Source organism: Myotis nattereri (assembly GCF_964212035.1).
Source record: "Myotis nattereri genome assembly, chromosome: 2".
Classification (NCBI taxonomy): domain Eukaryota; kingdom Metazoa; phylum Chordata; class Mammalia; order Chiroptera; family Vespertilionidae; genus Myotis; species Myotis nattereri.
Genome location: NC_138076.1, coordinates 211,423,079 through 211,450,706, shown reverse-complemented (window position 1 = coordinate 211,450,706; position 27,628 = coordinate 211,423,079). Strand labels below are relative to the sequence as shown.

The window sequence follows — 27,628 nt, the reverse complement described above, 5'->3', positions numbered from 1 at the left end:
TGTCAGCTAGGTGGGAGCGTTCCACGCACGCCACAGGTGAGTCCATGCGGTGCTGAGTGAAGAAAATCTCAGGGCGATGCAGTAGCACGTTAACATGTGTTTAGGCATCCGTATGTATGTGCGATGCTGTTATCAATGACAGGGGCGCTAAACCCAGCATTCACAATAGGACTTAGTCTGGGAAAGGCAGGGGACAGACCGGGTGGGGTGGAAGCACCAAGCATTCGAAGTGACCCAAGTCCGTCCACCTCAGAGCCATATTCTTCAAGTGGAAATAGAACACAGGAGAGCAGTGTTTTGGACACACAAAAAGCTTAAAATGGGGCCTTGGCCTGTGTGATGGGAAGATACCATGGAAGTGAAGACAAGGTGAGAGAGTGGAAAGACCTGGCAACGTGGGGAGCATAAAACAAGGACTCGTGTTGAGAGTATACCGCCACTGTTGCGGAGTCCTTACAGAGGGGATGCTGGAAGGCCATATGAAAATGAACACATTAAAAAACAGCATCACAGGTGAGGCTCACAGACTAAACGTTGAGTGAAGAAAGCTGGACATAAAGGGTGTGCACCGTGATTCCGTTGATAGGGGATTTGCTGAGTGAAATAGCACAGGTTGTGTGTGATGGGGGTCTATTTCTGCTTAAACAAGAAACAAAAGCTTAGCTGGTGTTGCTCAGTGGTTGAGCATTGACTTATGAGCCACGAGGCCAGTCCACAATTCCCGGTCAGGGCACATGCCCAGGTTTTGGGCTTGATTCCCAGTAGGGGGCGTGCAGGAGGCAGCCGATTGATGATTCTCTCTCATCATTGATGTTTCTATCTCTCCCTCTCCCCCTCTCTCTCAAATCAGTAAAAATGAAAAGGGCCCTAGCTGGTTTTGCTCAGTGGATAGAGCGTCGGCCTGTGGACTGACAGGTCCTAGGTTCAATTCCTGTCAAGGATACATGCCTGGGTTGGGGGCTCGACCCCCAGTCGGGACATGCAGGAGATAGCCGATCAATGATTCTCATCATTGATGTTTCTATCTCTCTTTCCCCTTCTCCCTCTCTGAAATCAATTTAAAAAATATGTTTAAAAGTTAAGTCAATTAAAATAATGAAAAGTGCAATTTCATGTTTGCTATGGTCTGGATGAACTATTTCATTTAAAAATGCAACTGTGTGCTCAATGGTTAGAGCGTTAGCCCTCAAACCAAAGGGTTGCAGGTTTGATCCCCAGCTATCTTTCTCTCTCTTTCCTTCTCCCCCTACCTTCCACTCTTGAAAATTCAATGGAAAAAATATTCAAGTGAGATTAACCTAAATAAATACATAAAAACACATGTTTCCAAGAAGGTAATTATTTGTATATTTTTTGCAACACTGTAGCAAAAACTTGGAAGTAACAGAAATTAATGGGTAAGTAAAGTTGATACATTTATACCAGGAAATACTATACAGCTGTCAAAATGAATGAGTATGGCTAAGGATCAATTTGAATAGCTTACAATAATCTGATACTGAGTGGAAAGAAACATTGCAGAAGCTGTATGCATGGCATTAAACGATGTGGTAATGTTTCATCACAAACGGGACAGAGTTAGCCATTCTTAAGCACCTACTATGTGCCAGGTGCCTAATTCAATGCCCACAGGAACCCACTGAGCTAGTTACTAATTATGGTTTCTCCTCACAGAGTAGGAAACAGGCTCCGTGAGGCACAGCCCCACACAGGACCCCACAGCGGAGGCCCCTCAGCCCCTCCAGGCCCCTCCCTGCCGGGCCGCCCTGAGACTTGGCTCCCCAGGCCCGGCCCCCAGGCCTGGGCCGGAATCCTGAGCTGGCGCTGGGCAGGAGGCCCTGTAACTCCAGCCGCTGCTCCCGCCCCTGCCCGCCCCTCCTTCACCTCAGCCTCTGCTGAGCTGCCCACAATGCCTCCCATTCAGCCCTGTCCCCGCTGCCAGGCCTGCAGGCGGGGAGGGGGCTCCTGCCAGCATCCAGACAGGGACAGACGCAGCCTTTCCCTTGTGCTGCTGCTCTTCCAGGCTGGACTGCCCGTGAGACGGCATGGAGGGGTGAGTCTTCGGGCCCCGGGAGTCGGGGGTGGGGGGGCAGTAGAGAAGCTGAGCGGCTGCAGTCAAGCCCTCCCCTCACCCAGCCCACCCCGCCCCTCTCCCGGCCTCTGGGATCTGCCTGGGCAGAGACTCCAAGGGTCGCCTCGAAATGGGTTCCAAGGAGGCAGGGAGGGGGCTTGTCCCTCAGGGATCTGTCCCCTCCTCCAGGCCCCCCTCCCTGGTCCACCCTGAGCCTCAGCCTCGCCGCAGACTAAGGGATGCCACCAGCCCCAAGGCCGGGGCTGAGCCCTGAGACCCAAGGAGAGTGGAAAACAGTTGGTGACAAAGCAGTGAGTGGAAATGGGGGAGGCCCAGGGTGGACGGAGTCCAGGGATCAGGGCAGGCTGCTAGGGGCCGACAGAGCTGTGAACAGAAGGAAGAGCCGGTGCGATAGGTGTTGCAGGTGAGGAGGGAGCTTAGGGTGGGGGAGCCACAGGCTGAACCTCAAGTGTTTGAGCAGATTCCCACTGGAACAGGAGCTGGACTTGCCATCACAGGCAGCTGGGAGGTGCTGAGGGCTTTCAGCGGGGCTGTCAGGGCCCATCTGTACTTTGGAAAGCTCCCTTTGGGGGTGAGCGGAGCGTTGCGGAGGCAGGAGACACGCTGTGGCAGCGACTGTCCCCAGGAGGCAATAGGCAGTGGCTGATGCTGTGATAGGAAGAGGTCCCAGTGGGTGATGGAGGAGTGGGGGTGGGGTGGAGGGACAGACGGGGGACAGACAGGTAAGTGGACAGACCTTGCCCAAAGCTCAGCCCGAATCCCAGACCCTCAGTTTCCCTTCCCGGTCCTGGCCAGCTAATGACACTAAAATGAGAGGACAACAGGGAATAAATAGGAGAGGGGAGGGCTGAGCCTGTCAGGTGGCTCTGACCAGGCTCTCGGACCCCATAATTCCTGGTCCCCCAAGTCTTACCCCACAACCTGGGCTGGACCTAAGCCCTCCCCTCTGGCTGGCAGCCTGTCTTCTTGAGGTGAGTGTCATTATGCTCCCTGCCACCACGGGGGCTGCTTCTCCCTACACCTCCCACCTCGGCTGGGAGGTCCAGGCCTCCCTGGACTGGGAGCCTCCCTACAGCTGCACAGACTGCACCCAGAGGCGTTCTAGGATTTAGCAAGGCCTTGGTGCCCTCAGGGCTGACAGCCAAAGGCAGGTGCCAGGTCACCTCTCTGAGCCTCAGTTTCCTCCAGCGTAAAGCAAGGCTAACAACAGAACCTCTGCTGCGTGGGGGGGGGGGGGGGGGCTGACACCTTCCCTGGGGCCAAAGGACCAGAGCCTGGGCTCCGTGAGTGGACAATGTGGGACCCTGGCCCCTGTGAACACGGGCTCTCCCTCTCTCCCCCAGTCCCCAAAGCATCTCCTCGGTCCTGCTGCTGTTTCTGCTGCTGCCCCTGGGCCCAACTGGGCACACAGCCGCCCAGCGCTGCCCACAGACCTGCGTCTGTGACAACTCCAGGCGGCATGTGGCCTGCCGGCACCAGAACCTCACTGAGGTGCCCAGCGCCATCCCTGAGGTCAGCAGGGTGAGGGGGGGGGGGTGGCAGGAGGACGCTGGCTGGCATGAGAGGGCCTGCCTCTGCCTGGCTGGGAGGAGACCTTGGAAAGTCACTTTTCCTTTCTGAGCCGCAGTCTTCACAGCTGTAAAATGGGAATGATAATGAGCAACAACAAGAAGACAAGCTATTTAAAATCCTCTGTGATTGGCATAAGTAGTTGACCTACAAATACTGAATGAATTACAGACCCTGTGGCAGAGAACAGGAGATATACTGGAGGAAGATATGGTGTCTGCTCTAGAGACACAAGAACTAGTGGGGACAAAAGTAAATGGGCATGCCCAGCCGGTGTGGCTCAGTGGTTGAGTGTCGACCTATGAACCAGGAGATCACGGTTCGATTCCTGGTCAAGGCACATGCCTGGGTTGCAGGCTCGATTCCCAGTGTGGGCTGTGCAGTAGGCAGCCAATTGATAATTCTCATCATTGATGTTTCTCTTTCTCTCTCTCTCTCTCTCTCTCTCTCTCTCTCTCTCTCACCCTTCCTCTCTGAAATCAATAAAAATATTTTTAAAAAAGAAATAAAAGTACACAGGCAGTGATAATTCAATGCAAAAAGTGCCAGAGCTGGGGAGGCCCAGGTGGCTGGGGAGGAAGGCTCCCTGGAGGAGGTGTCAGGGAGCAGGAGGAGGAGAATGAGAGGTGAGGGGGAGGAGACGTGTCCAGGGGCACAGGTCGCACTCCTCCTTGTGGTGCTCAGGCTCCTCTCCCCTCCCCCTCAGCTGACCCAGCGGCTGGACCTCCAGGGCAACCTGCTGAAGGTGCTCGGCCCAGCCGCCTTCCAGGACCTGCCTTACCTGACCCACCTGGACCTGCGGCACTGCCAGGTGGAGCTGGTGGCCGAGGGTGCCTTCCGCGGCCTGGGCCGCCTGCTCTTCCTCAACCTGGCCTCCAACCGCCTGCGCGCGCTGCCCCAGGAGGCGCTGGACGGGCTGGGCTCCCTGCGGCGGCTGGAGCTGGAGGGGAACCTGCTGGAGGAGCTGCGGCCGGGGACGTTCGGGGCGCTGGGCGCACTGGTCACCCTCAACCTGGCGCACAACGCCCTGGTCTACCTGCCCGCCATGGCCTTCCAGGGGCTGCTGCGCACCCGCGGGCTGCGGCTGGCCCACAACGCGCTCAGCGTGCTGGCCCCCGAGGCGCTGGCCGGCCTGCCCGCCCTGCGCAGGCTCAGCCTGCACCACAACGAGCTGCAGGCCCTGCCCGGCGCGGCTCTGTCCCAGGCCCGCGGCCTGGCGCGCCTGGAGCTGGGCCACAACCCCTTCACCTACGCGGGCGAGGAGGACGGGCTGGCCCTGCCCGGCCTGCGGGAGCTGGTGCTGGACCACGGCGCCCTGCAGGCCCTGGACGCCCGGGCCTTCGCCCACTGCCCGCGCCTGCACACCCTGGACCTCCGCGGGAACCAGCTGGACACGCTGCCGCCGCTGCAGGGCCCGGGGCAGCTGCGCCGGCTGAGGCTGCAGGGGAACCCGCTGTGGTGCGGCTGCCAGGCCCGGCCGCTGCTCGAGTGGCTGGCGCGGGCGCGCGTGCGCTCCGATGGCGCGTGCCGGGGCCCCCGGCGCCTGCGGGGCGAGGCCCTGGACGCCCTGCGGCCCGCGGACCTGCGCTGCCCCGGGGACCCGGCCGAGGACCCGGACGAGGACGAGGAGCCGGCGGCCGCGCGGCCCCGCGCCCCTCCGGGCCCCGCGGAGGAGGACGGCGCGGCCCAGCCCTGCCCGCGCGCCTGCGTGTGCGCCTCCGCGTCCCGGCACAGCGGCTGCGAGGGCCGAGGCCTGCAGGCCGTGCCCCGCGGCTTCCCCGGCGACACCCAGCTCCTGGACCTGCGGCGGAACCGCTTCCCGGCGGTGCCCCGCGCGGCCTTCCCGGGCCTGGGCCAGCTGGTGTCGCTGCACCTGCAGCACTGCGGCATCGCGGCGCTGGAGGCGGGCGCCCTGGCCGGGCTGGGCAGCCTGCTCTACCTCTACCTCTCCGACAACCAGCTCTCGGGCCTGGGCGCCGCCGCCCTGGAAGGGGCCCCCCGCCTGGGCTACCTGTACCTGGAGCGCAACCGCTTCCTGCAGGTGCCGGGGGCCGCCCTGCGCGCCCTGCCGCGCCTCTTCTCCCTGCACCTGCAGGACAACGCGGTGGAGCGCCTGGCGCCCGGGGACCTGGCGGGCGCGCCGGCCTTGCGCTGGCTCTACCTGAGCGGGAACCGCCTCTCCCAGGTGTCCCCCGGCGCCCTGGGCCCCGCCCCGGAGCTGGAGAAGCTGCACCTCGACGGGAACCAGCTGCGAGAGGTGCCCACGGGGGCCCTGGAGGGGCTGCCTGCCCTCCTGGAGCTGCAGCTCTCGGGGAACCCGCTCAGGACCCTGCGGGATGGCGCCTTCCGGCCCGTGGGCCGGTCGCTGCAGCACCTCTTCCTGAACAGCAGTGGCCTGGAGCAGGTGGGCGCGGGGGCAGCTTGGTCCTATGTAGGGAACATTCACTCAACAAACACTGCCAGCCCGGCAGTGCCAGGCCCGAGGCTGGGCACGGGGACCCTTAGATAAGCCAGACTACTCTGCCCAGGGAACTGGGTGTGGGCGACAGAGCATCCGAATCCATGCCACACAGAGGCCTGCCGGGGAGGGCACTGCTGGGGCTCCGAGGAGGGAGGAGGCGGGGACTCAGGGCCACCTGCTGTTGTGCACTGTGAGGCAGGGTGGAGCCTCAGGGGCTTTGCCGCGATGGGGGTGGGGGTGGCTCAGGCAAAGCAGGAAGCACCGTGACCGGGTCCAGGTGACTTGCAAAGGGCAAGTGCTTTGGCGTCAGAGGCACCTACGTTTCCACCCAGGCGCTGCCTCCTGCCTGGCCACCTGAGGGTCCCCACTGCCTTGTGCTAGGGGAGCACGGGCCTCCCTCCCTGGCCCGACAGGAGCTCACGCCAGGGCCTGGCGCTTCCTTGCAGGTTTCTCCCGGGGCCTTCTCAGGCCTGGGGCCCCGGCTGCAGAGCCTCCACCTGCAGAAGAACCAGCTGCAGGCCCTGCCCGCCCTGCCCGGGCTCAGCCAGCTGGAGCTGGTCGACCTCAGTGGCAATCCCTTCCGCTGTGACTGCCAGCTGCTCCCACTTCACAGGTGAGCACCTCCACTTGGACCCCCAGCGGGACCCGCCAGCTGCTCTCAGTCCAGTCCCCACTGGCTCTCCAGGGCCCCGTGTCTGCCTGGCTGAGCAGCTTTTGGGGAGCGGGGTCCTGCCAGAGTACAGTTGGGGTGGCTTCTCTGAGCCTCGAGTCCCTCAGCCATAGAGTGGGAATGAGATCTGCCCAGCCCAGCGGGGCGGGACCTCATCAATATTCGTGGGCACTTCACATAATTACACGAGAAAGCAACAATCACCTGGATTCCTGCCTGTCTGGCCGTCTGACTTGGGCCACACAACCCTCTTCTGTAAGGGGCTGAGAGTAATCGTGTCCACCTCATGGCAGCGGCTTGTTAGCAGTTACATTGAATTAGTTACGTGTATAGATTGGTGTGAGCCATTACAGCCCTGCGTAAGTGTTTATCACCAGGACTGCCCTCTTGTTACAGAGAAGGGATGTGACGTTGGAAGTGACTTGCTCAGGGTCACATAATTGGTGAGCGGCCGAACCAGGATTCTCTGGAGTTGGTTCTCAGGCACGAGGCCCCACTGCCCCAAATTCCCGAGGCCCTCGCCTCAGGAAAGCTCAGCACCGTGGGTTCCCCGAACTCTTTCTCCTCAGGTGGCTCACTGGGCTGAACCTGCGCGTGGGGGCCACCTGTGCCGCCCCGCCCAGTGCCCGCGGCCAGAGGGTGAAGGCTGCAGTTGCTGTCTTTGAAGCCTGCCCGAGCTGGGCTTCCAGGAAGGCCAAGCGGATGCCCAGTGCCCGGAGAGCCCGCATGAAGGGAAGTCGGCGGGGAGCAGACAAGGTTGGCAGGTGGGGGGAGGCCGTGGGGGGGGGGGGGCAGGTTCCAGAGCTCCCGGGCAGCAGGGCTCTGACTTCTCTTGGTCTCAGTTTCATGTGGTTCTAGATGTGGGCAAGGACCCATTGCCTCCATTCAGGAATGCCCATGCCCGCCTCCTCACCTCCTCTACCTCTGGGCTGGGCCTGGGGTGGGCCAGTCGGACTCGCTGCTTCACGTGATTTCATCCTGTGGGACAGTGGCCTTTCCGCTAGGCCACAGCACACTGGACCAATGTGTTTGTGAAATCAATCCCACTGTCGCTGAAAGGCTGGATCCCCGTTGACTCAGCCATTTCCCACTCTGACCTCGAGGGCCTGGCTGTCCCTGGGGCGGGCGGGCCAGCAGTGCCGATCCCCCTGCTTCTCGGCCACCAGCGGGACTCCACTCTGCGGCAGTCCGTCAGCCCCTGGGCATGGTGTTCACCGTCCTGACAAATGCATGCACACCTGAAAGATCAGCTGTAGCCAGATCTCAGCACATCAGAGGAGAGCGAGCGAGATGCAGGCGCCTCTCTCCAGGAGGGGCCGTGCTGGGTGGTGAGGGCACTGGGGGCGGGAGGGTCTATAGGGGAGCAGCCAGTCCTCAGAGGGCAATGAGAACAGAACAAGGAGGCACTGGGAGGGAGAGGACCCGCATCGGAAGATTTGGGGTGCCTGGGGACCGTCAGATGATGGAGCAGTTCCCTGGGGCTGCAGAACCACGTACCACAAACGGTACGTTTATCACCTCACTGCTCCAGAGATCACAAGTCTGAACCACGGCATGGCCATGGCCATGCTCCCTCTGACGCTCTGGGGGGGGGGGAGGTGTCCTTCCCGCTCCTTCCAGCTTCTGGGGGCCCCAGATGCTCCTTGCCTGTGGCAGCACAGCTCCAACTTCTGTTATCTCCTCGTCTTCACATCATCTCGCGACATCCTGTGCCCCCTTCTTATAAGAACACAGACCTATTGGGTTCTGGTCCACCCTAATGACCTCATTTGACCTTGATTACCTCTGTGAAGTTTCTATTTCTAAATAAGGTCTCATTCTGAGGTATTTCTCTGGAGGACATAATGCAACCCCTAAGAGTGTTCCTTGTGGGGGTAGAAAGGAACCCCTCATAGGACCCTAAGCTGAAGGTGAGCAGTTCTGCCGTAGAAGCAAGGCCTGGAAGGGTGGTGACAGCGGCAGCAGAGGCCAGCTGACACTTGTGTGCATGGACTTGCGCCAGGCTCGTGCTGACGAAGGGCACGGGGCTCTCCCGGTGCCAGCCCGGAGCTCCTGGAGCACACCTGCCGGCCCCAGCTCCAGGCCAGGGCCCCCCCCCCCCCCCCCACACACACACAGAGTAGGGTGGTGCGGCAGGAATGGGGATACCTCAGACCATGCCTTCCAGCCACCCTTCCTGAGACGCAGATACCACCAAAGGCCAGCCTGGAGTTCTGGGCTTGTTTTATTTTGTTGAAAGTGGCAGTTTTCTCCCAGGAACACAAAGGAATTGAAGGATAAGGGTCCTGAGCTGTGGCAGGAATGCTCTGGGTCGGGATGCTGACCTTGCCTCTCCTTGGAGCCTCACCTCCAGCTTGGGGCCCAGCACATGGAAGATGCTCAGTGTTAGGGAATGAAGTGCAGCAGCAACATGGCTGATCAGCCAGGGTTTAATCCCGCTGCTGTCATTTAAGTGGTAAATTTAAGCAACCAAGTTACTAGACCTCCGGGAGCCTTTCTTGTCTGTAAAATAAAGGCATGTTCCTTGCAGGCCCCTGTGGAGATGAAGCTGTAAATGTGTATAAACCAGGGCTGGCATGTGAAGTTGTCATAAAAGGCCGTCCCCTTGCTTCTCAGTCCCTTGGGCAGAGAAGGTCTGGACTAGGTGGCAGGAAAGTGTGAGGTGCATTTGGACTTGGCGAATCGGCACCGGGAGCTGCGGCATGTCCAGCAGAAGCAGGGAGTCGGAAGGGCCTTCAGGAGGTTCCCAGCCAGCAGCCTCACTGAGACCCTCCGGGAGCTGAGACACAGGTCATTCTGTGCTGTGGGGAAGAATGCCCCAGAGGTCAACTCTTGCACCTGCGACACATCCAACTGACCTTTAGGCCCCATCCATACCCTTTCATGTCGTACACACTCATTGTACCAGGCCCATGCAGAGGGCACGAGGGACAAGGCACAGGCTAGGCCAGTGATGGCGAACCTTTTGAGCTTGGCGTGTCAGCATTTTGAAAAACCCTAACTTAACTCTGATGCCGTGTCACATATAGAAATTTTTTTATATTTGCAATCATAGTAAAACAAAGACATATTTTGATATTTATTTTATATATTTAAATGCCATTTAACAAAGAAAAATCAACCAAAAAAATGAGTTCGCGTGTCAGAGGTTCGCCATCACTGGCGCTCAGCCTTGGGGGAACTCAGGGTCTGGGGGAGGGGAATGGCAGAAGTAAGGGCACTATCTGTGGTTGCTATGGAGACAGGTGCCATTTATTCTTTATTGCTTCTTCACATGTGAACTCACCTCGCAATTGTTACTATGAGGCGGTATATCAGAATACACGCTGCTGTAAGGAACAAAAATCAGACAAACTGGACTTCAGCAAGTAAGGGATTTCATTATCTCACTGTCTGGGGAGGCCAGTCCAGGGCCTGAGTGGCAGCTAAACTTGTCCTTCAGCTCCGCCGTCATGAGCTTTTGTGCCCACGGCACCTGTAGGCGTCACTTCTTCATTCAAGAACTAAAGGCCAAAGTGCCATTCGATCCCAGTTTCCCCAGAAGCCACAGGGAACACCTGGGCCGTCTTCGTCCCTGGGGGTTGATGCCACGGCCTGTCACACCCAGGTCTGTCCCTGCTTTTGGCCTTCGCTGTTTGCAAATCTAGTCGCTTTTTGGAGAAATCAGGCTGCACCAACAAGCTGCTTTCTGGGGCTCGTTTCTGCACCATGTGGGGCTGCCTAATGCCTTCAGAAAAGGAGACCAGCCCACGTTCTCTCCACTGACTGGAAATTGGCTCCCCTTGGGCTGATCACCCATCCCTGGGATGACACCACATAGCCAGGCCCTGAGCAAGCAGACAGCACCCCGTGTGGCAAACACAGGCCACAGCAGCCTGATCGACCAGCTCAGAGGCGGCAGCTGGACTCTGGGCCAGCACAGCTGTGCCTTAGAGGTGGACCCTGACAGTGCGGCTCCCTACCACAGCAGAGGAAAGAAAAGGGCTGAGGCCTGCAGCTTCCGCCTTAGGTTCCAGAAAGGGGAGCGAATGAAGAGACAGGACTGATCAGAAAGGAGACAGTTTCAAAGGAGACTAATTTGGGCAAACAGGAGGTGAACTAGAATGTAATTTCCGAGAGGAGCAGGGAAACCCGTGTTAAGGAGGTAAGGGCTTGGACAGCAGAGGAGAGGGAACCAGGAAGTGTGTCCTGTTACCCCTGCTCCCTGCTTCCGGAGCTCCTGCACGGGCTCCTCCGCCAGCAGGGCTGACACTCCCCTCGCAGCCCTGTGCCTCTGACCCTGGTTCACAGAAGGGGAGTGGCAAGGACAGGCCCCAGCCCAGCCGGCCTCTGGAGCAGGTTCAGATCAAGGCTGGAGGTCGTCTCCCAATCAGGTGGGGCTCCCACACCTGCTGCTCCCCCAGGGGCACGGGCTGGTGTGGTCTTCCCCTCGCTAGGTCCCTGCAAGCCCCCAGCCAGGGAGCACACCCCACCTCTGCCCTTTTAGAAATGGGAACTGGTGCTCCTGCCAACAGAGAACATAGGTCAAGGACGCCTCACAAGCCACTGAAACCCACATCCTGGTCACTGCTTCTCAGCTGCCCGACAGACATGGCTGTCCCTGCGGAGCTGGGAGCAAAGAGCACAGCCCAGGAGGCAAGACAGGCCACTTGGTAAAATGTTCAGACCATCACACCACTCACCCCAACCAGGCGAGGCCTCCCCCTCAAGAGCGGCTGCAGGCCTTTATCTATGTGCCGTGCTGGGCCGCACACACAGGCGCACGCACACTTCACTGTTTTGTCTTGCAGTGTGGCAAGCCCAGGCCACAGCCCCCAACCCCGGCGGCTGAGGGGTGTGGAGGGGGCGACTGGGAGAGCTTCAGGAACTGCAGCTGGAGAGGGAGCCACTCCGACCATGTGGGGACCCCAGGCAGCCCCAGTCACTAGGCCTTGCCAGAGGGCAGAGGTCACAAGGCAGGTCAAAGGAGACCCGGCTCATCCTTCAGTGCCGGGCCCTCAGCACCAGGCGGTATTTATGCAAAAAGGCTGAGTCTCCAAACTGAGGAGGGTGGAAGGGAGGTGGCGACAGAGGAGCCTGCGCTGGCTGTCCCGGTGGCCGCCAGGCTGGCAGCAGGGGCGGCTCAGTCATCTGCCTCCTGTTTGATGTTCTCGATGGAAACAGGCAGCTCTGGACTCAGGGCCTGGTCAGGCGTGGCCGCTTCCACATGCTCTTCCTTCACGCGCACAGCGATGACTGAAGAGGGAGGAGGTGGGGGTAGGGGGAGAGAGAGAGGCTGTGCATGTAACACTGGGAGGGTCTGGGGAAGGGATCTCACTCCCTAGATGGGGGTCTCAGGATGAGGTGCGGAGAAGGCCCAGGCCCTGTCATGCCCGCCAGGCTGGCTGTGCCAGAGACGCTGCACCTGCCCCTTTGCCGCTCACCCTGCCAAGCACGAGGTGGGCAGAGGTGGAGAGGCCAGGCTGAGCTGCTTGGCTCCGCTCAGATCTGGGGGTGGGTGTTTCGGAAGCTCTTCTGCCCAGTGGTCTGAGAAGGGCTGCTTGGTGCCCAAAAAATTCCCTTCAAAATTGACTGTACCCTTCTGTGCCAGGTGGGGAAGGAGAGGCGCCGCCCCTGAGCCCTGCCACAGGCTGCCCTGCCCGCCAGCCCGCCCTGGGCTCTTACTCTCATCGGGAGCGGCCCCTGCCGAGACCTTCTCTGTGGCCCGTGGGTCCTCATCCAGCAGGGGCTTCTTGGATCCCTGTCTCAGGGGCCGCGTCTTGGTCGGTGGCATTCTTTTCCCTTTGAATAAAATTGGAATTAAACCCGGCATTAGGGTCACATCCATGCGAGGCTTGAAGGTTGGATCTCATCCAGCGGCTGGGCAGCAGAGCAGAGGGGATGGTACCGATTTAGGGGAACTGGCCTGAACTTCTGACCTCACCCCTCAGGCCCTGTGCCCGAGGCTCAGAGCCCTTCACAACCTTAATCCTGCTCAGCGGCCTCCCACTGCGGGCACCTCTTCTCTGGGTGGTGCTGGTCATGGAGGCTACCTCGCCACCACCCTCCTCTACTCCCTGCCCCCTCCAACCGGCTGCCCCGAGCCAAGCCCCTGCTGGACTCAGGACCTGCTGAGAGTGGCGTCGCCTGGGGAAGTGACCCTGAAGCTGTGGCTGCCCTTGCTCCCGTCCCGAAGGGGGCAGAGGGAAGACCGGCAGCCTGGGGAGCAGCTTCGTTTCCTCCAGCACCTCTGACTTCCACACCCAGCAGCTGAGCACAGCAGAGGGGTCGGTTCCTGTCATGGGCAGCATGGGGCCCCTCCCTCCCCTTCTTGCTCTCAAATACAACCTCCTGTCTTTTCCTGGCATCTGACCACTGCCAGGGACTAAAGGCTCCCTACTCTGCTCTGGGTCACTGAAGACAGGATGATGGCCTGTGAGGCCAAATGGGAAGGGGAGGAGATGGAGGGACCGTCGTCATGACCTCAGTGACAACACCCAAGCTCTGCTCCCAGGGCCACAGGCCCTGCTGATCCAGGTCCCACACCAGCCCAGGCAGCTTTAGAGCCACTTACTTTTCTTCCCAAACTGCTTCTTTCTTTTCTTCGTGGCCTCTTTGGCCTTCAGAGGTGTGGTTGGCTCTGTTGTTGAAAGAAAAGGACAAGAGGTGAGGAGAGAGTTCTGAGAGGACACAGGGTAGAGGCACATCCCGAGACCCCTGCCCACCCCTCATAGCCTCCCTGACACTCGGGACACCCCAAGAAGGAAAGCCAAAGTTGGGCATGAGAAAGGGGAAGGGGCTGGGGGAGGGACTGGAGAGCAGCTGTCCCTTCCCACCCTCGTCACCAGGGCTGCACCGAGGGACCTGGGTAGTTTACCTGGGTGCATAAGGGCACGAGCATATGACAGAGTGGGCAAGATCAAGGAAGGAGCTCTGCAGGCCAGAGGGAAAGGGAGACAGAGAAGTCAGGAGCAAGGGTGGGCCAAGAGACTTCTCGATCTCATGCCACAGAATGAGGTGGGCATGGGGCAGGGGGCGTGGTTGGAAGGAAGGAAAAATGAAAGTCAGGAACCCCTTGGGGCTGCAAGAACCCAGACCTGTGGCCACGGGTGGCTGGAGCTGGTAGCCGGTGAGCTCGCACCAGCCGACGGGGTAGATGTCCGGGGACTCACAGTCCACCCACTGGTCATACTCGTTGTCCCAGCCGTCAAAGTGGATGCTGAGGAGCCGATGCACCACCCGCTTCACCGTGGCCACGCAGATGAGCCGGGGCTCCATCAGGTCCACGGCCTCCAGCTTCATGCCCACCTTGAAGCCATGGTTGGGACAGTCCTGGGAGGAGGAAGAAGGCAGTGACCTAGCCAGCCAGCTCCCTGCCCCAGTGGTGAGTGCCTGCAGGGGAAGGTCCCTCTGACCAATGGCCCCCCTGTACTTTGTGCCCAAGCACCAGTCCCTGTGGGAAAGGGACCGCTGGACTATTAGGGCGCGGTGCCTGTGTTAGGAGCGGGGCCCTCTCCCCGGAAGTGGCTGATCTCAGCAGCAGATACTCGCTGACAGTGGGCAGGGCCAATCCGAGGTCACCCAAGTACCCAGTCCTCAGTCTCCTCACCATGTTAAAGAGTCTCGATGGAGCTGCTTTTGACTTGGTCTTCTCCAAGTAGGTGTCCCAGTTGAAAGTGCGTGTGTCGTAGCCTGAGGAGCAGAAGGAGATGTGGAGGGAGGAGGGGGAGTAGGAGGAGGGGGAGTGGGAGAAGTCCAGGAGGGAGCACCAGCCAAAGGGGCACCTGTAGCCTGGTCAGGCCAGTCTTACCTTTTGGGAGTGTGAGCTCAATGTCATTCTTTTGGCAGAAGGTGGCTGGGAAGATGGCGTGAGAGGAGGCGTGGTAACAGAACCAGTCCGAGCCATCGGTGGAGGGCCCCCCGTCCACACAGATCATTAGGTAGCCATCCAGGAGAACCTGGGGGTGGTCGAGAGGGGTACCCAGAGAACATAGTATCATGAGCTGCACCCCATCCCAGGGCAAGGTGGCTGTGGTGGGACACGAGGCCATGGCTCCCCTGAGCTGCTGCTCCAGCTACGGCACTCTGAAGCCTATGCTTGAGATTACTGACCCTCCTCACTGGACAGTAATGCGTGCCCACAGGGCCCACGTCTGTCTTTGTGCCACTGTGTTCTCAGTGGGGAGCTAACGGAACTTAGGGCTCCAGGAGCAGGCAGCCGGAATGTGGTGGACATGGAGTGAGGGCTCTGCACCAGCTCCCTCCCCTGAGCCGCCTGGAGGTTGAGGCAGCCACAGGCTCACCTTGCAGATGGTTGCCACGCAGATGTTGCCCAGATTCAGGGGGTCGATGGCCTCCAGCTTCATCCCCTCCTCAAACCAACCGCCTTCTGTGTAGACAGCGCGAACCTTAAAGGAATGGGACAGCTGGGGCACCTGGGACAGCCCAAGTGCAGGGCGGAGGGAGCAGGCCTCTCCTGCCAGAGGCCTGGGAAGGGAACAGGGAGGGCCAGGGTCCTAAGGCCTGGATTGGACCCAAGATCAAGGGGAAAGGGCCCAAGAGTGGTGCCTCACCTTCTTGAACAGGTAAGGAACAGCATCACAGTAGATTTTCCGGAAGGTGGGATGATGGGCCATGTCGCTGCGCCTCTCTTTTGGGGAGATGGCAGAGGGAGTGAGGGAGAGAAGGGAGTTGAAGGCTGCTAACAGGGCCATCGCTACACTCCCCAGAAATGCGGGTGCTGCCCTGCAGATACTGTGATCTGTGTCTCAGCCCCCACCCGCCTGGACTAGAAGACAAGCACGTCAGGCACGCTCTATGGGAACTATTAGCCCCAAGACCCATTCTCCTCCCAGGTGACGGGGGGAAGATGGGGCCTGTGGTCTCTAGTTCCAAATCAGTTTTACCACCTGCAAGCTGAGTGACCTTGGTCAAGTCACTCAACCTCTCTGGGCCTCAGTATTGCCAACTGCAGGGTGGAGATGAGCACCCATACCACAGGGCGTTGTTGTGGGGTACAGAGGTGCTCCCACCCAGCCTCGGGGTGACAGAGCTGGGGTCAGGCTGCCTGGGGCTCTGCTAACCTGACAGCTTGATGCCGTGGCCGACACGCCGTGACCAACCCACTGGATGGATCAGGGGGCTCCACATATGGCACCAGAAGTCGTCGTCACTGTCGCCATCCTCGTACAGGAGCCGTAGGCGACCCCCAATCACCGTGTCCACCACGGCCATGCGGGTCCGAGACACCTGGGACTTGTCCACCACCTCCAGCCGCATGCCCTGCCGGAAGGGGTACTTCATGCTCTCCACCATCTGCAACATCAGAGCACAGGCTGCTGTGGGCATGGCCCTGCCACCACCTTGGTACAAGCAACCAGAGGACAGGGAAGTGGGGTGGAGCCGCCCGAACGCTGAGTCAGGAAGTGAGCCCTCTTGTCCCCCGATTCCACCCTGGCCTCCACGTCCTGAGGATGACACTGAGAAGGCACGCAGCTCACAACGCGCACACCAGAATGCCAGTAAGAAACCTGCAGGGGCCGAAACCGGTTTGGCTCAGTGGATAGAGCATTGGCCTGTGGACTGAAGGGTCCCAGGTTCGATTCCGGTCAAGGGCATGTACCTGGGTTGCGGGCACATCCCCAGTAGGAGATGTGCAGGAGGCAGCTGATCGATGTTTCTCTCTCATCGATGTTTCTAACTCTCTATCTCTCTCCCTTCCTCTCTGTAAAAAATCAATAAAAAATATGTTAAAAATAAAAACAAAAAAACCCCATTATCTAAAAAAAAAAAAAGAAACCTGCAGGGAATTACAGAACCCTTTGCAGACTAAGGAAGCAGGGGCCCAGAGGGTCAGGTGACCTGCCCAGGGTCACAGTCATTCGTGCCAGAGCTGAGCCTTGAACCTGATCCCAGTATCCAGCCTTGTGCTCCTTCCGGGACCTGTGTTCTGACCCACAGGTGTCCCACACCCCCTCTCCTGCCCGCCTCCTGCTGGTGGCACACACAAGCCTCCTGAGCAGTCGCCTTTGCTTCCATCCATCCAATTCCAGCTCTGGCCTCACCGGGCCGCGACTCTGAATGGCTTTTGTAGCACCTTAGTAGCAATGCCTGCCCCCATAGAGCCACTGCGACTGTTAGACAAGGGTCTTAGGAAGAACCAACAAGCAGCAGGAAGCACATCAAACAGGGGGTCAGGAAGGAGACCACTTAGGAGACCCAAAGGGCTCAGTGCCGGACCTTGATATGGAAATCCACGGGAAGCGTCCGGGAGCCCACCAACCGCTTCATGAGGTAGCCCTTCCAGTCGGTGAATTTGGCGTGGATGGCTGCGAGACAGAAGATTCCTGGTTACACGCTGACAACACTTCCACCGACAGGGGGCGCCAGAGCCACCCCAGGAGATGGACGACTTATTTCTGCCTTTCGGTCCGCAATCACCTCATCCTATACAATCAGGCTCTAAACCCGGAGCTGCCACGAGGCCTCTGGGACAGAGGAGGCAAGTGGGTTCTGTTCTGCCTAACCGAAGGGCTCTCGGACACCAGCACACGGAACCCTCACAACTCACTCCGGGGCGGCACCAGGATCTTGCTGTTGATGGCGCACCAGCCGATGGGGTGGACATCCACGGTTCCCAGGTTGCACCAGAAGTCGTGGCTGCCATCATTTTCAAAGCCCTCGTACCGGAGCAGTACTCGGTACCCTGGAGAGGACACGAGCCGCAGTGAGGGAGGGTGCGACGGGGAAAGGTGTGTTCTTAGGCCTTCCTCCTTCCGCAGCCTAACCCAGACTTTCAGCTGCCACCTCCAAGAACTCCTTGCAGACACTGTGGTCTCTGCTGTCCACCGAGTCATGGCCAAAACAAACCCATGCCACTTACTTGGAAAGCAGTGCGGCATAATGGGGAGAATTAATTTTCTATAGTTTGAGTATCCCTGGAATAAACCTTAAAAAATGGGAGTTTCCAAACTCACCCAGCTCGGTGGTCCCCTCTAAGGCAGGCGAGGTAGGGCTGCCAGGGCGCCAGCAACCCCAGCAGGTGGGGTTTTGTTGCCCACAGCACTGCCCACCCATCTACAGACGCCCCTCTCCAGACCCTGCTCCTCTTTGGCCAGAGGACACCCACCTGCGGCCTGGATGACAGAGGCAATCCAGTACACCCGGCTGGGGAGCACAGCGTCACTGTTGAGCACCTCCACCTTCATCCCCTTCATCACATCCTCCCACTGGTCATAGAGTGGGACCTGGGTGGGGACGAGAGAACCCAAAGGAAACAGTGAAGTCACTGCCTGGGCTGGCAGAGAAGAGCGCTGGCCCCATGGCTTCCCAACTGATTGTGTCTTTCGCCTTTCGCATCAGACACTGGATGAGGAAAACAGGCACAGGATGAGGGGGGAAGAGGTGAGCAAGGTGTGTCTGCTGCCCTTGAAGAGCAGTCAGGGAATGGAGATGGGGGTGGCCAGAGTGACGTCAGAGATCAGTCAGGCAGCCCCGAGTACTAGTCGGTACAGGACCAGCCCCTCGCTGTAGCATCTTGAGCACATCACACCTGTGCCAGCCTGCATGCCACCCTGCACGACACATTACAGCTGCTAGTGCTTATCACGTGCCAAACCCTGTTCTTGGCACAAATATCACGTCCTTAATCGTCACTCAAGCCTGGGCAGTAAGGATCATGACCCCGGGCGCTCACAGAGCCGCCCAGCACACACTACTCCGGCGAGTTCTTTCCTCGCCCCTCCAGCTGGTCCTCTCTCCGCCCGGACAAGTGCCCCGACAGCAGGGGCTGCTTTTTGGGTGCCTTCCCACCGACCAACCCTCACTTTGCTGCCATAGCACCTCATCTCCTTGGGGGAAACTCACCTCTTCTGCATCCCAGCCTGCTTAAGCCAATCGGGGTATCCTGCCCCATGTCCCTGGCCACAGAGATCGGGTTCATCATAGACCCAGAATGCTACCCAGGCACACAGGGGCGGGCTTTTCCCAGAGCACGTGAGCCGGACATGTTAAATGCAAGTGTGCCGTTAACTCCCCTGCAGCGAAGGTGCCAGTGCCAGGAGTGCTAGAGAATTCAGGGCAACTAGGAGGCCACCTGCACCAGCCATTCAGAGGAGTCGAAGGTCAGCTCTCCACTGTTCAGGGCACCCTGCAGAGTTCAGCAGCAGCTCAGAAAGGAGAGGCCAGGGGGCGGGTTTACTCTGGTGAGAGGCCTCCACCTACATTTCCTGGTGTTTTGGAAATTGGCTTGAAAGACAAAAGAGTGCTGCTCTAGGCCTCCCTCCTAGCCTGCAACCACCGCCTACGGATGCTTCACAGTCAGTGCCTCCACTCCACGCCCAGCCCCCAGGGCCTCCCCCTGCTGGTGTTTCTCAATGATAGGGCCAGGGAGCCGCCTGCAGAAGGGGCTCCAGGAGGCATCCACATCCGCCTCCCAGGGACCAAGGGGCCCAGGCTAGTTCAGAAGCACCAAGCTTTCAATGGGAAACATGGACAATGGGAAGAAAGGAGAACAGGAGTTCATATCTGGTGCTCAGACATAAGCTAGCACCAAGTTCCATTATGTAAATAACAAGTTCCCCTCAGAGGGGCAGTGCAGTGCTAGAAGCCCTCAGTGAGGGTCCGAGGGAAGACTTTTGCAAAGAAGTGAACAGAAAGGTAAACGAGTAACAAAGCTGGACTTCGACCACCAGGACCCTGCTCCACCACCACCGTTCTCTCGCGGTGCCAATGCAGCGTCCAGCCTGGAACCGTGTTTGCGAGGCAGTGAGGTGAGGTGGGTGGTGAGCCCCGGGTTCCCGGCTCCCTCTCCCCTCCCCGCCAGGGCACTCACGTGCTTGAAACAGCTGACAGGAGCAGCCTTGTAGCTGTGATCCTTCAGGAACTTCCCCCAGTCGAACCCCAAGACCAGCGCTGCAGACAAAGGAGTTGAAGAGAGTGGAGTCCGGAGCTCAGGCAGCAGCCACCCCAGGCAGCTGGCCCCTGAGGAGCCTGGAGGCAGGTCCCTTTCCCACCACAGCAGCGCCTTAGTCCCAAGTGCATGGCGAGGCCACCTGTCCCCGTACCTGCCCGAGTGGCCATCAGGACCTTCTCCAAAGGCTGCCAGACTCTCAGGAGTAAACAATCAGAAGGAAATGTCTGGCCTTTCTTCCCCCAAAGGAAAATGAAATTCAAAGACCCTTGAGTTTAAATTCCTCAGACCTCCCCTGACCTGTCATTGGCTACAGCAGGCAACCCTCACACCTATGGAGCTCAATTTCTGTCAGAAACTCAGACCACTCAGAGCAGAGTTGCTTTGTGCCTGTACTTAACTTGCTCAGAAATTGCTCTGCATTCAAAGTTCCCTTTCTTATTGCACCACCCCTCCCAACTAGACCTGGTTTTCCACCGCCCCGGGAAACAGAAAGCATAGAGCTAACATCATTGCAAAACAATAGAGGCTAATTCACGGCTTTTGAATGATCAGTGGGGGTCCTGCCATTTAGGGTGTCTGAAGGGATTTTCTGCAGTCATTTCCACAATAGCTACCAGGTGAGGAAGATGCAACCCACAGTAAGACAGGGTCAGGGCTCTTTCTAGCAGACCATCTTTTCTCCTCACTCCCAGAGTGGGCCACCCAGTCCTGGCCCCCCATACCGATGCCCAGCAGCTCCCTGAGCACAGTCCTCTGCCCGCTTACCATCTTGCCCTGTTGGTGTCCCATCTGCTAGCTGTCCTGTCCCTTGGGAGTGGAGAAAGGCTCCAATTTTGGCAGACCAGGCTGCTTTATGCAGGACTTTGGCTTTCTTGGTAGGTGGTTTTCCCTGCAGGGCAGAGAGGATGTGTGGAGAATACTGGCTAAGAATCTAGCTCTGGACTTAGACTGCTTAGGTTTAAATCTTAACATGAGTCAGTTCCTAGTAAGCTCTCGGGGTTCCAGTTTCTCCATTTGTAAATCAAGGTGATGCTAATAACAATAAGGGTTGCAAGGATGGGAGAAGGGCTTAACTCTTGTTCACTGGGGAGGCACTGGGGACAGATGGCTGAGCAGCAAGGCAGAGAGGGACACCTGTTCCATCTTTCAAACTTTTGCTTCCTGCAGCAACCTTTTCCTAGCGGCCTGAACTCTCAGCTATTACTTGCTCCTGCGTTTCTACAGATTTATGGCAGAGAATGGGCTTCAGGGGATCTGTGAACGGAACCGGGAGACATTTTGTATATACATGGAGGTTCCGCTTCCATCAGGTGCTCAGAGTCCTCCCCTAAAGCTGATGGACGCCGATCCATTCTGTAATTTGTAACCTAAGCACTGCTCAGAGGCCCAGAGAATTTGCTAGAGATCAGTGTAGTAGAAATGTGGATTTAGAACCCACACAAACCTGGGGTCAAATCCTGACTCAATTTTACTTGTGTGCCTTTCATCGCCTCTCGGCCTTTTGGCTAAGATCAAGTGTATTTGTGTACCTTTCAGCAAGTTACTAAAAATTTGTGGCCCTTTAAAAGGACTTTTTAAAAATTATTTTTAGAGATCACTGGTTACATTGAGAGTGCCAAACCCTCAGTAAGTACCTCCAAATTGCAGCCATTCACAATATTACTAGCTCACGGAGGAAGGATTTTCCATGCCTTGACTACAATCCACAAAATGAGGGCGACAACAGTAGTGGTCTCGTGAAGGTGAGCGAGTGCAGGAAGCACTAAGCAGAACTGGCTCCCTGACTCACTACACATCAGAGCAGGGGCCCGAGCCTGCCCGCACCGTAGGTTCACCTGAGGAGCTCTTTGAAGCCCCCATGTCCAGGCCACACTTCATCCCAATTAAGTCAGGCTCTTTGGGAGCAAGACCCAAGCGTCAATATTTTTAAAACCTTCTAGGTGAGCTCAACATGCAGCCAAGTGTGAGAACAGGCATTGTGGACGGCAGCCAGTCACCATAAACAACACGAGGCCAGCACCTGAGATTCGCTTCCAGCCTCGCTCTGCTGCCTCAGCCCAGAGCCACCCTAATAAGTCATTCTTCCTCTGGACTTCAGCACACGTCCCAGTTAGCGTCCGGGTCGGACAGCATATCAGAATCTCTCCATGTCTGAAACTGCTACGAATGTCAGTAATTAACTGGAGATTGGTAAGACTTTCTGGCTGCCTATGACATGGAGTCAGAGATGAGACATCAACCATCTAAACCCACTATGGCTGATGAGCCTGTGGCTGGCTCCCAGTTTCCTTTCAGAACATTTATAAAAGTGTGGTGCAAGGACCAAGGGCATTTTTGTTTAAAACTTACTGAACCTCCCCAGAGTGGGGAATGAAGTGAATGCAGCTCCAGGAACCTGCAAGTTAATAAGCTCCATAAATAGATTCCTCTGCCCTCTAAAGTTTGAGATCATACTTAATACCAGGTAATTTACATCCTCGGATGGATACAGGCAAGGTCCTCCCCAAGCCCTCTTGGCCCCTTGCCATCAGTTAGTTGGCTGTTCCTGTCTCAGTACCCTGGGCCCCAGGAAGGGTCTTCCCAAGTGACTGCCTCTCACCTGTAATCTAGCCAAGATACTGGCTTTCTTGGAGTTGGAGGAGTAGCTCCTGGAACAGGAGACGCTGCAGAACCTCTTGGTCTTGGAGAAGAAGGCTTCCCTTGTACCCACGATGCCACACATCTCACAGACAGCTGGGAAGAGAACTTAGCACATGACTGACCTGATATGTCACCCCAAATCAAACAGAATGATAGGCCCTCAAAGCCTGGCACTGCATTAACCAGGTAAATCCTGAATCTACTTCACATAAGATAAGCTGCTTGGCATCCCTTGGCTGTGTGTCAATAGTGGGGGGAAATCCACGAAGAAACGTGTTGGAAAGTTTGCAGAGGAAAAAAGTAGAAAAAAGTGCCCAAATCATTTAACTTATGAGTCTATTTTTTTCTCATCTATAAAGAGACTGAACTAGATCAGTGTTTCAACCCCGGCTTCACATTAGAATCACTCGGGGGCTCTTAAAAATGCCCAAGCCAGAGCTAGAGAACCCTAGGCTCGATGGTCTCTCTTGGGCCTTTCTATTCCTAAAGTTCTGAGATTCTAAGAGACCAACTAGAAGACAGAAGGGAGACAGACACACGAAGGCAGAGAGCACAGGATGAATAGAAAAGAAATAAGATTCAAGTGGCAGAGAGTCTTAGATAATTGTTCTGAAGAGTCTGGGCACCAAGGAACAGAGTGTCCTCAGAGACCGTCTAACCTGCCTCTCTTCACAGGCAGTGACATGTGGAGACCCCGACATGGGTCCAGCGGCTGTCCAAGCATCACATCACTGAAGCCAACTAGCTTCCATATGCTCCATGGGGATTCTTATCTGCCCAACCACCTACTCCTCTTACCCAGGGGTCACTTTATTCTCTATTTCCCTCACTGTCACTTCCAAACCATAAGCTATTTCTTGTTGCTTCCTGGATAATAATCAGAACACTTTAGGTATCCTACCTTCTCAACATCCATGCTTAAAAATCCACCAGCTGCCATTGCTGGTTTGGCTCAGTGGATAGAGCATCAGCCTGTGGACTGAAGGGTCCCAGGTTCGATCCTGGTCAAGGGCACATGCATGGGTTGCGGGCTCAATCCTCAGGAGGCAGCCAATCAGTGATTCTCTCTCATCATTGATGTTTCTATCTATTTCTCCCTCTCCCTTCCTCTCTGAAATCCATAAAAATATATTTAAAAAAATCCACCAGTTACCCTGGCTCAGTGGATAGAGCATTGGCCTGTGGACTGAAGGGTCCTGGGTTCAATTCTGGTCAAGGGCACATGCCCGGGTCGTGAGCTCGATCCCCAGTAGGGGGCATGCAGGAGGCAGCCGATCAATGATTCTCTTTCATCACTGATGTTTCTATCTCTCTTTCCCTTCTCCCTTCCTCTCTAAAATTAATTTTAAAAAAATATATTTTTAAAAAATACACCAGCTATTCACACAAATGTAAAAGCAGTGCCATGTTAATGACTAGCACCTAATATGTGCTGAATAAAATCAGTTGTATGAAAGGAGTGAAATCACAATTTGAAATCAGACTGCACCAGCGGAAATGACCTTTGGGGATAATTGGGGTGCTTCTGTCTCTCTCACAGGTCCTTACACATCTGATCCCTCATACTTAAGACCAAACAGCCCTTTACACCTGACAACTCTGTCCACATGGCCTATATCCCCCCTCTTCCGCCACAGCCTCCTGAAACCTCCCATCTTCAGGGACACTCTGAAGGCACCTGGCTCGGAACCACTGCCGTCCAAGGAGCGAGGAGTCCCAGGGCTGAGCAGATGCAGGGGGGAGGTGGGCAGCTCCCCTGCTTCCCTCTCTTCGTTTTCTGCTTCGCTGGACTCCTCTAGATAGGAGCTGCTCTCGCTGCCCGCACTGCTGTTGTAACCCCGGAAGCTGTCATAGCCACCAAAGAGCTCCAAGTCGTCATCTTCCTCTTCCTCCTCCATGGGTTCTGAAGAAGGAATCTCCTAGTGCAAGAAAGGAGGACACACAGCAGGCAGGAATCCTGGTTGGCTTCGTGTACAGGGAGGGCAGCTGCAGATCGCTAGCTGCTCCCTTTCCAGTTTTTGGTCAGTCAACATTTTTGGGCAAAATGGCAGGCAGAATCAAACACCCCTTTGGGAACACCAGATCGTTACTCTTGTTCATACACTTTGCAGGCACAATTCAACAGAATAGCTTAAAACAGAAAAAAACATGTTTTAGGAATTAAGCAAGCTCCTTCTATGGATTTGTAAATGATGATATTTTACATGATTCAATAGAATACAATGATATGAAAATATCCTAAGTGACGTGCCTTATGAAGACTTTCTGGGAAAGAAATACACAGCCAGCCCTCCATATCAGTGGGTTCCACATTCCCGTAAAAAAAAATCAATACAATGTTAGTGTTGCTGACATGTACCATATAGTTAGGCCTGTGGTCGCATCTGTACTGAACATATGAAGACAATTTTCTTTTCATTATTCCTTTTTTTTTTTAATATAATATATTGATTTTTTACAGAGCGGAAGGGAGAGAGATAGAGAGTTAGAAACATCGATGGGAGAGAAACATCCATCAGCCGCCTCCTGCACATCTCCCACTGGGGATGTGCCCGCAACCCAGGTACATGCCCTTGACCGGAATCGAACCCGGGACTCTTTAGTCCGCAGGCCGACGCTCTATCCACTGAGCCAAACCGGTTTCGGCCATTATTCCTTAAGTGATACAGAATAACAACTATTTACATAGCATTTATATTGTATTAGGTATTTTAAGTAATCAGGAGATGAATTAAGGTATAAGGGAGGATGTGCATAGGTTATTTGCAAATACTATGATATTTTATATAAGGGACTTGAGCATCTGCAGATTTTGGTGTCTATTGCACTTCACAGATGTTGCAATTTTCACAAATTGAAGGCAAGACTCTCCACCAGCAAATGGATTACGACTGTCTTTGTTGCGGTGGTCTGAAACTGAACTCAGTAGAAATGTATTCTTCCCCCTTCAGCATATGTACATCAAAATCACCTCAAAAACAACTTAAGTCAGAGAAAAGTTAATTTGGGAGCCAGACTGCCGTAAGAAGGACTTGCAAGGCAGAAGACACACTAGCTATAGCACAGTGGAATGGACCACAACTTGGGACTTAGCTCTGATCCTAACTAGCTGGGGCTCTGGGGCAAGGCATTTAACCTCTGGAACTCAATTTTCCTATCTATAAAATAAATAAAAAACTTGGCTCACAGGATGTGAGATGTAAATGAGATAGTGTATATGAATCTACCTGGCGTGTAGTGGAAAAGGTGTGAAGAATTTGGACTCTAGGTCAGGGCTCAAATACCATCTCTAGTTTTGTTGTTGTTATTAATCCTCACCTGAGGATATTTTTTCCATTGCTTTTAGAGAGAGTGTGGGAGGGAGGGAGGGAGGGAGGAAGGGAGGAAGAAGGAGGAGAAAGAGAAACATCATTGAGAGAGACACATCTATTGGTTGCCTCCCCCACACACATCCACCGACCCGGGTGGGAGCGAGCAACCCTTCGGTGCGCAGTGTGATGCTCTAATTCAGTGGTTCGCAACCTTCTGGCCCTTTAAATACAGCTCCTCATGTTGTGACCCAACCATAGCATTATTTTCGTTGCTACTTCATCACTGTCATGTTGCTACCGTTATGAATCGTCATGTAAATATCTGATAGGCAGGATGGTCTTGGGCGACCCCTGTGAAAGGGTCGTTCGACCGCCAAAGGGGTCGCGACCCACAGGTTGAGAACCGCTGCCTCGCTGAGTACCCTGGCCAGGGCCCAGTGCTAGTTTTTACCAGCTGTGTGCTCTGCAGTCCGTCAGTCTTCCAGTGTCTGTTTCCCCATCTGTAAATGAGCACAATACCACCTATTTCATAGGCTTTGGGGCAAAGTAAGGAGTAGCACTGGAACAGTGACCTGCACATAGTAAGTATTCAATGAATATTGGCAATTTTTACTGGTTAAAAGCATGGCATTTCAGATCAGATTTGCCCAGGTTTGAATCCTGGCTCTGCCACTTTTGTGTGCTTTGGTGCAAGACAGTCACCCTTGCCGCTCTCTGTTTCCTCACTAGGGCACGGGAGATAAAAGCAGGCCTCCTTTTAGAAGACTGTTATGAAGATATATGTAAAGCCGCGATCTGTTTCCAGGACTTAGTGACAGCTCTCAAAGTGTGAGCTATTATTCTTAAATATATATATATATATATATTTCCAATTGATTTCAGAGAGAGGAAGGGAGAGGGGGGGGAGAGAGAAACATCAGTGATGAGAGAGAATCAACAACTGGCTGCCTCCTGCAGGCCTCCTACTGGGGATGGAGCACGCAAGCCAGGCGTGTGCTCTGACCCGGAATCCAACCCCCGGAATCCAACCGTGACCCCCTGGTTCAAGGGCGATTCCACTTTATAGTTCCAACTACACATGCAAATGTGCTAGAAAGGAAACTGAATTCAAATACAGGGTGACAAGGCCCTGGCCGTGGAGGCTAAGTTAGCTGGGCGGCGTCCCAGGAGGTGGCCAGTTGGGATCTCCGTCGGGGCACCAGCCTGGGGTGCGGGGTCGATCCCCAAATGCCCAGTAGGGGGCGCGCAGGAGGCAGCCGATGGATGTTTCTCTCCCTCTCCCTTCTGGTCTCCAAAAACAAAAACAAAAACACACAAAACACAAGGCGACCGGAAGCCAATGATGAACGAGTGAGCGGGGCACAGGTCGGCAGAGCGGGGACCGAACAGGTGGAGTCTGGGCGCCGGCTCCTCCGCCTCCCGGCGGCGTGAACTTCCTGGAGTCTCGCTACCGAAGCCGCAGCCCGTAGAACCGTAAAAGCGAAACAGTACCCAGGACGGTGGTGCGTGTCCCGGGAGACGGCGCACGTGGGCAGCCTAGACACGGAATGCTTATTCTGCCTTCGTCTCCCGTCACGCCACCCGGGATGTGACAGGCCTCGCAAGTCCTAAAGAACGGGGCCGCGCGACAGGAGGGACGACGGGGATTCGGGAGCTCTCAGACCCCCCAATCCGGTTCCCCTTCCCGAGGCCAGGGAGGCGGTTCCTCCGGGAACTGCTCCCAGACGCCGACCCCAGCCACCTCGGACCCGAAGGCAGCACCGACCCCTCTGGCCCTGCTCAGCCTGTTTATCCATCCCCCCACCCAGCACCGCAAGGCGTCGCTGGAAGGCCCGCAGCAGCGTCCCTCGAGCTGGGCTCTCGGGGTTCCCTTTCCCTCCCGCCGAAGTCCTCTCCCACTCACCTCGACGCCGCGCGGCTTCTCCATGAGACCCAACAGTTCCCACAACCGTCACCAGGTGCAGGAAGCCATATTGGCCTCGCCGCTTTTCCC

The 27,628-nt window shown here is 56.4% G+C and overlaps 2 protein-coding genes across 2 annotated transcripts; one reads left to right on the top strand and one right to left on the bottom strand.

Annotated features, from left to right (window-relative positions):
* Window positions 1–352: 352 nt before the first annotated feature.
* CHADL (chondroadherin like) lies at window positions 353–10,838 on the top strand (the record flags this gene model as incomplete). The annotated part of the gene is made up of 6 exons (XM_081084054.1): window positions 353–369; window positions 3,436–3,613; window positions 4,368–6,065; window positions 6,569–6,735; window positions 7,362–7,556; window positions 10,613–10,838. The coding sequence occupies 6 exons, from the start codon at window positions 353–355 to the stop codon at window positions 10,836–10,838; spliced, it is 2,481 nt and encodes an 826-aa protein (XP_080940180.1).
* Window positions 9,879–27,628, bottom strand: L3MBTL2 (L3MBTL histone methyl-lysine binding protein 2). The gene is made up of 17 exons (XM_081084273.1): window positions 27,539–27,628; window positions 24,003–24,243; window positions 22,284–22,417; window positions 20,450–20,573; window positions 19,604–19,683; window positions 17,900–18,017; window positions 17,342–17,476; window positions 17,011–17,099; window positions 15,855–16,086; window positions 15,345–15,421; window positions 15,075–15,179; window positions 14,582–14,729; window positions 14,381–14,463; window positions 13,869–14,103; window positions 13,346–13,411; window positions 12,457–12,573; window positions 9,879–12,027 (listed from the first exon to the last, which is right to left on the bottom strand). Exons 1-17 carry the CDS (start codon window positions 27,560–27,562, stop codon window positions 11,915–11,917), a joined length of 2,121 nt encoding a protein of 706 aa, XP_080940399.1. The 5' UTR covers window positions 27,563–27,628; the 3' UTR covers window positions 9,879–11,914.

Coding starts and splice junctions, on each gene's coding strand:
- L3MBTL2 (XM_081084273.1), bottom strand. CDS start 27,562: ATGGAGAAGCCGCGCGGCGTCGAG. Junction 16,087..17,010: donor CCGTGGATTTCCATATCAAG/GTCCGGCACTGA, acceptor CTGATGTTGCAG/ATGGTGGAGAGCATGAAGTA. Junction 15,422..15,854: donor CCACGGCATCAAGCTGTCAG/GTTAGCAGAGCC, acceptor TCTCCCCAAAAG/AGAGGCGCAGCGACATGGCC.